This window comes from Neltuma alba, unplaced genomic scaffold, assembly GCF_004799145.2.
Source record: "Neltuma alba isolate B1F8T4 unplaced genomic scaffold, ASM479914v2 tig00012410_pilon, whole genome shotgun sequence".
NCBI classification, from domain to species: Eukaryota; Viridiplantae; Streptophyta; class Magnoliopsida; order Fabales; family Fabaceae; genus Neltuma; species Neltuma alba.
The window spans coordinates 194409-205978 of NW_021636902.1; the positions used below are offsets into that span (position 1 = coordinate 194409).

Genomic DNA, 11570 nt, shown 5'->3' on the forward strand with positions numbered 1-11570 from the left:
ATAATAACCATTTCCAAAACTCATAAAGTGAGGCAAATTAGAATGGGGAAAAAAAATAAAAGTAAGGAGTATAAGCATGAGTGAGGATTGTGTTTGTGAGCTAAAAGTAAAAGAATCAAGATGAAAGTTGATATATTTTGTTGGAACCTTTTTTAGAAATTTATAAGATGACTTGTCGATGGAATCTGAGGCCAACCAATTCAGTTTATGAGAACAATGTCCATTTGGCTGGGCAAAAAATTTGTATATGTGATAAACTTAGCTTCTAAACAATCTGCTTATAACAACATAAAGTGGATTGTTAAAATTTCATCCAATTGGTCAATATATCCATGCGTACTTGTCAATTCTCTATGAAAACTTGCTAACCATACCCTTTGGATATTAAATCTTCTTTACTTGATACAACATAAAGTGTATCTATTAAAACTCTAACATAACTTGTCAATTTAGCTATATTTACTTGTCAATTCTTTAGAGTTTTAACAATTAAGTGCGCTTCATGTCATAACAAGTAGAGAAGAATGAATATGAAAAGAGTCGGGTTAACAAGTTCCTATAAAATTGTCAGCTGAACATAGATGAATTGATAAGTTATGTTTTTATCCAAGTATACTTTACATTGTAACAAGTAAGGAAGATTGAATATGGAAAGAGTACAAGGTTAGCAAGTTTCCATAGAGAATTGACAAGTATTTCCTCCAGTTCTAAATATAAGACCTATTTTGTAGTACAACTTACATTACAAAATGAATATTATATTTAAAATCGGAGGAGTATATAATTAAATTGACAAGTTATATTTGTGGTTAAAAAAGACACTTCATGTTGTAACAAGTGGTTTAGAACCTAAATTTATCACATATAATTAAATAGGTCTCCTAACCTAGTGGTTATAACTTTTTAGTAAGTTAAGGAGTCATGCGTTCAAACTCCTCTTTGATTACCTTGTTGGAATATTATTCTCTGGTGACAATATAATAACGAGAGCCGCTCGATGGACATTCGCTCATTCATCATCAAAGCATAATTTCATTTATGTCCTTTGATGCTTTTAATTATATCAGAATTTTTTTTGAGACTTTTATAAATTAAGTGGCATATGTGGGACTATAAAACTGATGCTTTGAATTATGTCCTTTGATGTACAAAGACCTTTGAAACTTCAGGTTAAAAAAAAAAAAAACTTCAAAACCAAAATATTGAAAACAAACCTCACTTGTCCACGCTACTAAGCCGTCAACATTATCTTTTAAATCCTTGATCCATCAAGACAAGCAAAAAAGTTGGTGGTGTGAATGTAAAATACTAATTTTTTTAAAAAAAATGCACATGATTCTGTTTAAGCTCAGAAACTGTTATGAACAATTACAGGTGTGGCAAGTTCGTACATCTTTTGATCAGAAACCATATCGAAGATTGATGATGCAAACTTGGGGTGCAAAAGTACACCCATCTCCATCTGCAGTCACCGAGGCAGGGCAAAGAATCCTTGAAAAGGATCCATCAAGCCCTGGAAGTTTAGGAATAGCAATATCAGAAGCTGTAGAGGTTGCAGCTAAAAATGCCGATACCAAGTACTGTCTGGGAAGTGTGCTCAATCATGTTTTACTACACCAAACTGTTATTGGAGAAGAATGCCTTCAACAAATGGAAGCTATTGGAGAAACCCCCGATGTCATCATAGGATGTACTGGTGGTGGCTCCAACTTTGCTGGGCTTAGTTTTCCGTTCATTCGAGAGAAACTCAATGAGAAAATTAACCCTATTATAAGAGCAGTTGAACCTGCAGCTTGTCCTTCTTTAACAAAAGGAGTATATGCATATGATTATGGAGATACAGCAGGGATGACTCCGTTGATGAAAATGCACACACTTGGACATGACTTTGTTCCTGATCCAATTCATGCCGGTAAAAATTTGTTATTATGAGAGATTTTAGCTCAGATTAGTCAGTTCATACTTTTTTCCTTGCCCTAATCTGTAGTTTTTCTTTTCTGTAGGGGGTTTGCGCTACCATGGAATGGCTCCATTGCTGTCGCATATTTATGAGTTGGGATTTGTGGAAGCAATTGCAATTCCACAGACTGAGTGCTTTCATGGTAATTGTAATTGCCACTATTTGAAAGATTAACTGCTACCTAGCCTTGGTTTTTCAATGAACACCGTATTTTGATTCTTGATTGATAAATGCAATTTCAATTTCGTTCTTCCCGGATCATTTATTTTAATATAGTCTATCAAATTATGATAATACTACAAGTGATGCTAAACTTAATGGATTGCTAACTTGGACATTTATGACTTACATTGTATGGTACTGCCTTGCGTTATGTCAGCAATTTGTTAGGTTTGATGTTAAATTTTGATTAGTGATAGGATGGAACGATAACACTGGCAGTATTTTATTGATCGAGGGACCAAAATATTGTTTTCTGTTACTCGAATGAAAATAGAAGCAAGTAACCACGGAAGGACTTAGAAAGGGTGACTTGTTATTTTGTTGCAGGTGCAATACAGTTTGCCAGGTCTGAAGGGTTGATACCAGCTCCTGAACCTACTCATGCTATCGCGGCAACTATTAGGGAATCTCTTCGCTGTAGAGAGACTGGAGAGGCCAAGGTCATTCTGACAGCAATGTGTGGACATGGCCATTTTGACCTGTCAGCTAATGAGAAGTATTTGCAAGGTGATATGGTTGACCTCTCATTTTCACAGCAGAGAGTTCAGGCTTCGCTGGGCAATATTCCTCATCTGATTGCCTGAATAATTGAATGAGTAAAACTATAGAAGACACTTGGGAACTAGGAAAAGGCATGTTTGTCTTCCTCTTTTAAATCATAATTTTTGTCAACACTTGTCGGCATTTTCGTGTTATTCAGCGATCCTTCAGGTTCCATGAGAAAGTTTTTTAAACTTTTCATCTGAAAACCATAGATCACGGAGTTGTAGCCCTAGTATTAACTATGTATGTGCCATACTGGAAGAGTATTAATAATGTTACTTGGAACTTCTGGTGAATAAGACCAAATTTCTTTAGAAACCTCATTTTTGGGAGCTGTTGGTATATTGCTTTCATGCATTCCAAGGATTCTGCTGCGTATTAATTATACCAGCTTTTCTTCTGTTTTATTACTTTTTCTTTTTTGGTAACCTTTATTAAAATGGTTTACCTTTTACCTTGGTCAATCACTTTGGTGATCTCGTGTGAGACATACAAAGTATTCCAAAGGAATAATCCCTTAATTATTAAAGCAAATTTATTACAACATACAAACCATTCTGAACTTATGAACCACCACAAAATCTTAAACATTCTGTGCCACTGGTCTATCAGTAGCAGACTTGGCTACCTCAGCTTCCAGAGGGGCCTTTGAGTTTGGGCCTTTTTTGTGCCGATATAACACATAATGCTGGATTATGAACAGAATGTCAAAGAATACGGAAACCTGCAATTGCAAATTACATCACTATTAACAATTCATTATCATATTCTATATATATAAGTTAGGGTGAGAGAATGATCCATACCAGAGATAACAACAGTTTTCCTATATTCCCATAGAAGTTTGTCAGAGAACCTGAGATTTGAAATCTTGTCATTGTGATGATATACACTTGGAAAAATCCATACACTTACAGCTAAAGGAGATGTCAATACAAACCTTGATCTATTGATTGCATAACCATTTGTGTATAGTTTCCAACACTTCCAGAAAAATCCAGTAGAATGTTACCAATGCTCCAGCCTGTTGTACTTTTTCTCCTGTAGTTCATCACAGCCTTCATCCAGTAGAATGTTATCAAATTATTTGGCTAACTAATAGAAGCACTTTGGTACGCAAGGGGGAAAAAAGGAATGCAAACTAGCAAGGGCAGAGTACAATGCAAATATGATTTTTAGCATTAGGTTTTACAAACATGATCCTTGCAATACAAATTTCGTTTAAGAGAAGAACAAAAAATGGAATGAATCCTGAACTGGGGAATATATTTTACGCATGTCATACAAACTTGAATGATACTGCAAAATGATTGATTTCAACAAGTTAATTAAAAACTGATGTTAGAGGGTAGCTGAAATGGGGGAAAGATTTAAGTAAGAAAGCACAACATACTTGAATACATAGAGAAGCCAGAGCCAATGGTGTGTGAACAGAGTTATGAAGAAGCATATTGCAGCAACTAACCAAGCAGCAGACACAATTGCCCAAGCTATTTTTGACACTTTTTGATTTCCACGCGACAGTAACAAACCATAATAAGAAATTCCAACAGGAAAAAAAAAAAAAAAAGTACAAAAAGCTCAGTGGAAAAAAGAGCATGATACATCATAGATAGCAATCTGGAACAAGGAAATTGCAGTGAGCAGAACAGCATGAGATGAGAAAGCAACATCATTTGCTGCTACAGGTATCATCTGAAAAACAAACGAAAATTAAAATGGTTTTAAATAGCAAACTTATAAGCTTTGAGTTTGTATTGATATATAAGCTGATTGCACAAGGAAATAACCTCTTTTTGACCAAATTTATTTCTGTATTGCTTCTGAACAGTTGGGCTGAAGTACAGAGATGCATTGTAGAACAGATAGGATGAGTGCTTAGTGAGATTCAACAGCACAAAATCAAAGTTCAATCCAACAACACTGAAATCCAAGAAACACAAAGGTGAGGCAAATTAGAATGGTGGGAAAAAAAAAAGAAAAGTAGTAAAAGCATGACTGAGCATTGTGTTTGTGAGATGAAGATAATAAATGAAGCAAGCAAGTTGATATATTTTGTTGAAATTAACCTTTTCCTGCGATAATTCATGATAACTTGTGGGTAAAAACTGATACACCAGCAACAAAAGGTGAGCCAACCCAAAACTTCGTACGACACATGAAGTGGGACTGAATTCCAAGAAGACATTTTTCATGTGCAAGGTCGGCTTTGCTGAGGTTTTTGTCCTGAAAACGCCTGCCAAGTACCAATAATGTCGCTATGAAGAAAAATAGGGCAAATGAATGAATCAAATGCACTTAGCCAAATCACACATACTGTTTACTAAATATATGTCGAGTTTCTATATTCCTCCACCAATTTGCCAAATCTGATGTCTAACTCTATATTGGCCCAAAAACCACATTTCGAACTCCCTTCCACAGCAACATTCCGACATATTCCTTTGTCGTGCACATAATACAAACCAACGACAACCACAGCAAATCACTCACTAATACAAAAAGGCTTTTCATCGTTACCAGACTTCCTTCGTGGGTGCTGGTCTACTATCACAGTTCGACGGAATTAAGGTGAAGCTTAGCTCTGCTCAAACTCTGCCCTGTGAAATTGATGAAGTTTTGGTTTGTAGTTGCAGAACATAAATATTTCTGGGTTTTGTATATTTATGCCAACAAAACTAATGAACTGTCCATCATGTTTACTTACCTTCGACCGATCCCGTGATTACTTTTGTCTTGTAGCTATATTGTGCTTTGCGTTTTTCCAACTTTTTTGGTTTAAGTTATGTTGTTGTGATGAAAAATGAAATGCTTTGGGGTTGCATTTGTCATGTAGCTCATACATATGCCTGTGGCAGAGTTTAAATGGCTAATCTCAAGTTTGAGCTTTTGCTTTTGTTTCCCATGGCGGACACATCTTATAGTTAAGGGGGTCCTCCAAAAAAAAAAAAAAACAATAATGATGATGATGATGATGGTGGGAATGGGTTGTTATTATATATAGCTAATATATTTAAGTAGAAATAAATAATATAAGTTATTAAAATATTTTTTACTAATTTATATTAATTCTGTAGTCTTCATTAATTAATAAAAATAGAATGATTTGTATTATACTCTTTTAGTATTTAGTTTGTGTATCATATTAATTAGGACTAATTTAAGTTTTTCTAACATATATACAACTTTTTAAATATAAAAAAAAACACACACACACACACACACACAATATATATAACTAAGTCAAACACAAATTTTTCTGAGAAAAATAGGAAAAAGTTCTCCATTGAAAATTTTATTGGTGAAAAGGATGATTTCTATACATAGAAAGTACTAGCAGTATTTTGTAAATTTTGTATGCACGATAGGAATACTTTGATTTAGTCATTCTCACTTAAAAAAAAGTTTTACTAGGAGACTTTTCCCCGATTTTTTCCTAATTTTCTAAGGTAGATATTTTGATTTAAATTTTATGTATAATTTTAAGAGTTATCCCAAATGTTTTTCAAACCATCATCATATAAAGGCATATGTAAAGGTATTGAAAATATAAATATTTTTACATATTATACATAATTTTTTCTTAAAATCATGAACACTAATTTTTTTTTTTTTTGTGTCATCCTTCATTCGCTAGAAGATTCACACACCCGTCACACCTATAGAGGATCAAACATGGAATCTCATGCTTAAACAAACGTACAATCTCGTGCTTAAGCAAAATGACAGGCATTAGTTGGCTTCTGGCCTCCTACTTAATTATATGTTTTCTTTTTTTGGTAAAACCATGGAATATATAATAACTATAGCCTCGTCTAATCAAAAAAGTGACTTTTTCGTATAATAGTTATATCATCGATAGAAAAAGTGGCTTTAAGGATCTGTTATGCCTAGAAAGTGCTTCATCATGCTACAACTTTTATCGTATTCTTAATCCGGTTATATATTTCTCCAATCAGATATGGAACTGAACTGATACAGAAAGAGATAATTTCCTATCTCAGTCACTCCGCAAGAACTACGTTCTTTTTTCTTGTTTTTTTTTTAATCAGACGTAGAAAGGCTATTTTTAAATTGTACTTCTAAATCAGTCTAAAATAATTTTAAAAAAAACCCAAAAAGAGACAGTTCTTACCTCTGGATACAGTAGAGTAGCTAAGTCGTAGTCCAATAATTAACAAACAAATCAACTTCAATTTGCTGTACTAAATCTGCAGTCCTAATTAAGTTGAAGCTCAAACGTGAAATCTCAGACAGAATCACACCTTGCACTATTGGATCATTACTTATCTCTTCTATCTGGTCTCTTTCTTCTTCTATTGAAAAATTTGTAAATGCAAACAAATATCAGTGACCATCTAAGAAACTATCTGAGCAAGATTGAAGATAAGATGGAGAAGATCGAATTCTGTGAAGCTCACCTTTAAGGAAATAAGCTTGTTTTCAGCAACATGCATATGCATGCAGCAGAAAAGTTCATCTGAATCAGCAACAATGGGGGTTTGAACTAACTTTCTCGGTTGGTCTTCGGTCTGCTTTTATGTTTGGACTCATCAAGAAGAGACCTTGAGGAAGCAAGAGAGAGAAAAAGTGGGAGAACAAGTTTTTTCTTCTTTCCCCCTTTTCCTTAAGAAATATAATAATAAATTATGAGGGTATCAGATCCAGATGCGAGTGCAGCGGTCGGAAATAGGAAGTTCGTCTTTCAAGAGGGTTTGGTATCAGATGCAATTAACATAGATGGGCAGGAGATATAGAAGCATGGCCTTTCAAGATAAAAGTTGGCTGTGTGTGATATATGCCACCAATTAATATTAAGCTATGAAATGGAAATCTTTGAAATCCCTTTGTTTAAATAATCACCAATGGTCAAGGAAAAATCAGCTGTATCATTGACCACAGAGGTGTCTCACAATTAAAGTAGTTTATATATATATATATATATATATATATATATATAGACATACACACCTATTGTGGAGTCAATAGGAGCATTGTCAAAGTTTTCAGCCAACATATTCAAAAACATTTTTTTAAAATATTCACACATGCTTTAATCTAATTTTTAAAAGATGTCTTTTATATTGATATAAATTAAAACTCAATTCTAACTTTTAATAAAGATATGTCTTATGTGCACACATTCAAACGAAAACTTTGTGTTTAAATAGTCACGGACCTTTTCATTAATGCTCTGTTTAAATGGAAAGAAAAATTAGAAGGAAAGAAAATGGAAGAAGATGAGATTTAAGAAATAATGTTATCACCCTACCTATTTTGATGAAGGGGTTAAAAATAAAAAGGGCAAACGTCATGACGATGACAATAATATCGTTGTAACTAGATTTATTATATTTCATATGGTTTACAACAAAACTATGCAAATATAAATATTATCCATCAGGTAAAAATATTTAAAGATAATATATTTTCATATTTGTATATTTTAAAATCAAATAATTTCTTATGTTTAAAAACATATTTTGAGGATCAAATAATAAATTGAAAGAAAACAAACTCAAAGATGTGTGTTTAAAATATAGTTTTCATATTTGTATAAATTTAAAAATAAATTGAAAGAAATGGTTTTTTTCCCATATTATTTGTGAACTAAATAAAATGGTTGGAGGGAGAAGATGACATGAATGGAGACGCTTAGTGAAAGAATATTTTTTCCCAACATCGTTTCATATTCATAAAGAAAAGTTGAGGGAAAATGTGGTGGGTCACACCCACATTTTCGACCCACCACATTTTCCCTCTTCTTTTTCCTTACTCTAACTTTTATTCCCTTCTCTCAACAAGGGAAAACTCCATAATCCTCCCATATTTTGATTTTCATCTCATGCTTCCTTTCCTCTGGACTTTTTCTCCAATCCAAACATGCGGTAATCCGTTTGTTTCAATTTGGGGGGGAAAAAATAGTAAGTCATTTTCAGATGTTTTAGAAATTTATAAAAGGTAATTTATTGTGCCGGGATTTTATAAAAAGCAGAAATTATTGTGTTCGATTACGATTTATAAAAACGATTTATTAGTAATTTTAAGATATTATATATGATATCTTTGGGGATTTTTGTTCATAAAAATTTATTTTTAATTATTTTTATATTTTATAATGTCTTTGTGTATCTCCATACATATTGTTATCAAGGTTCTCTTATAATTTATTCTTCTTTCAAATTCCGATTACTTTTAAAAGTTTAACAAATATGATAAAAAATTTTAAAGTGATTCTCTTGGGGGAAAAATAAGTGAATTTTTAATTAAAAAAATTTAAACAAATTAGCCCAAACATAACATGCTATATATGGGCATGTAAAGAAAAAAGTGTCCAAAATAGAAGTTTTCTAAAATTAAAAAATTTGGTTTAAAATATAAGAGATCGATGAGATAATTAATGATAATGTTTCAATTTTACAGTTTTACTTCTTACAAGGATGAGAGAGTTTTAAAATAAGAGATTCATACATATCAAGGGGGCGTGGCAAGTGACGTTCCCCTTAAGGCAAACTAGCCATTCACATATAAGATACGTATACTCTTATTTGTAACGAAAGTATATGAGAAATAATCCGCAAAACTTTATCACATAAAGATAATAAATGAAAATTTTCATTTCTTATGGAAACGGCGCTTCTTGCAAAAACGAAAACTAGACGACAAAGGAACAAGATGCTTTTAATGATTGTGTTATAGCCATAGAAGCACCGGCTAAAAAAACAAAACAATAGGAGTTGGTGGAATCACATTGATTAGCATTTAGTTTATGAAACCACGTGGGACATTGATGCCGGTCATGGTGCGCCGTTGGGAGTCTGCCCACTTCTCCATCTCTCTTCATGCCCCTACTTTCACATTTTTCTTTACTTCATTTTATAATGCGCCACGCTCGATTAGAATTTAACGCTCGGGTTAATATAATATTATTATAATCTTTGATCCCTTAAAATTATTCTTATTTTGATTTTGATGTTTTACATTTTAAGTTATAGGTTTTAGTCCTTTAAATAATAAAATAGTCTAAATTTTTATTCAATTATATAGACTAATATTTTAAATAAAAACAAATTTGAGAGATTAAAATTAAAGAGAGACAAACTTAAAGAATCAAAAATTATATTAACCCTTAGTATTCAACTAACTTCTTGTTTTTTTCCCCACTATATTATTGTAAGTATTTTTGTATTGAATGAAATAAATATGTGAAAAAGTTTTATAATAAAATGTAAAAAATTTTGGGTGTTTCCAAATATCCACGTGCCAAATTGAAATACTCCATCTAATGTTTTTAGATAAATATGAATTAATATTCAGGTTAAAAAAAAAAAAGAATTAACAGCTTTACATAGGGATGAAAAAAGAGAGGTCAATTAGTGGCTGCCCATCCCATCTAGTTTAGGGTCGGTATAACCTATTTAGATAAATAATCCAGACTTACATTAATGAAATTGAAATTCCTTTCATTAAAAAACAAAAAATTAAACTTATGTATTTTTAACATTTAAAGTTCACATAAATTTCTTATAAAATAAAAATAAATTATTCAAACTTTCTTTGATTTATTTAAAATTACTTTGATTTCTTTTTAGTTTCTGGACATACGTAATTTTTTTAACATATATAATTATAAAAGAATCTCAAGCTTTGCTAAAATTAGATGACTTTTGATTTCAATCGAAATTTCTGTTGATTTTAAAAATAAAATTCTAATTTTGTACTAACTGAATAATACAATAAATATTTAAGCTTGTAAAATTTGAGAGAAATTCTGTTTACTTTAATAAAACTTATAAATTGGTATTAGTTTCAATTTATAAACATAAGAGAGGAATAGGACATGCGAGAGGAAATTAAGGAGGCGTGGTTAGGGATAACTTAGTAAATTTAATTTTATATGTTAATATATAGTACTTTTGAATAATTATAATTTTTATGACCCTTTCTAACAAATATTATCTTGTCTAGGTTCTTCTCGCTAATTTTTCCTAAAATTATTTTATCTCCAATGAAAAGGAATTCTATGCTTGTGTTGACATTAGAAATCTATCACCGTCCAGAGAGAATCAATACTCATTAATAAGGACCACGCATAATCTGGGCACTAGAAACTCTATGCCCACCAAAAAGACAATAAATGATACTGATAACAATGGGTCTGTTTGGTCAAGTGATTAGCGAGGGTAAAAATAACTTTTTCGGAGCAAAAGTTAGATTGAATTTTATTATCATGTTTGACATTATTTTTGGTTATAAGTCATTTTACCTAAAAAGTCATTTAATTTATGAGATAATTTTTATAGTTATGTCTTATGCAAAAGCACTTTTTAAAATCAAAAGACATTTTTATCCCTATGTCTATGTTGTTCTTATACTTTTCACTACATATTTCTTGTGCTTTTCAATCAATTTTTACTTATTTATTTCTAATGCTTTTTTAAATAAAAAATAATTTTTAACAAAATTTTTATAATATTTTTATTTTATATCTACATAAATTTTGTAGAGTACATCATTCAATTAATTATGTAATATTATTTAGTTAAAAAAAATTTCACACTACTATGATTTGTAATTTAAATATATTTTATTTATTAAATATAACTTCTTTGTATTATAATAATTTAAAATTACTATATTTTTAAATTCATATTTTTAATCATTTTTTATTATTTAATAAAAGTCATGCCTATTTTGATCATTTTACAAGGAAAACTTATTTATCCAATCACAATCCAAACAACTTTTCTACTTTACAAATTAGCACTGCAAGAAAATAGCAAGTTAGCAGTGGAAATTTCTAGCGGTTCAACCAAACCACCACAAATTTACCTATTTCTAGCGG

At 31.3% G+C, this 11570-nt stretch overlaps 1 protein-coding gene and 1 long non-coding RNA gene across 2 annotated transcripts; one reads left to right on the forward strand and one right to left on the reverse strand.

Moving 5' to 3' along the window:
- The first annotated feature begins 1332 nt into the window (after positions 1-1332).
- Positions 1333-3024, forward strand: LOC114726909 (tryptophan synthase beta chain 2-like). The gene is made up of 3 exons (XM_028913629.1): positions 1333-1912; positions 2004-2102; positions 2510-3024. Exons 1-3 carry the CDS (start codon positions 1333-1335, stop codon positions 2764-2766), a joined length of 936 nt encoding a protein of 311 aa, XP_028769462.1. The 3' UTR covers positions 2767-3024.
- A 957-nt stretch (positions 3025-3981) lies between these two features.
- On the reverse strand, positions 3982-4237 carry LOC114726895 (uncharacterized). Its single transcript, XR_003738537.1, has 2 exons — positions 4119-4237; positions 3982-4024 (listed from the first exon to the last, which is right to left on the reverse strand). It is a non-coding gene; the product is annotated as an uncharacterized LOC114726895 (long non-coding RNA).
- Positions 4238-11570: the final 7333 nt, after the last annotated feature.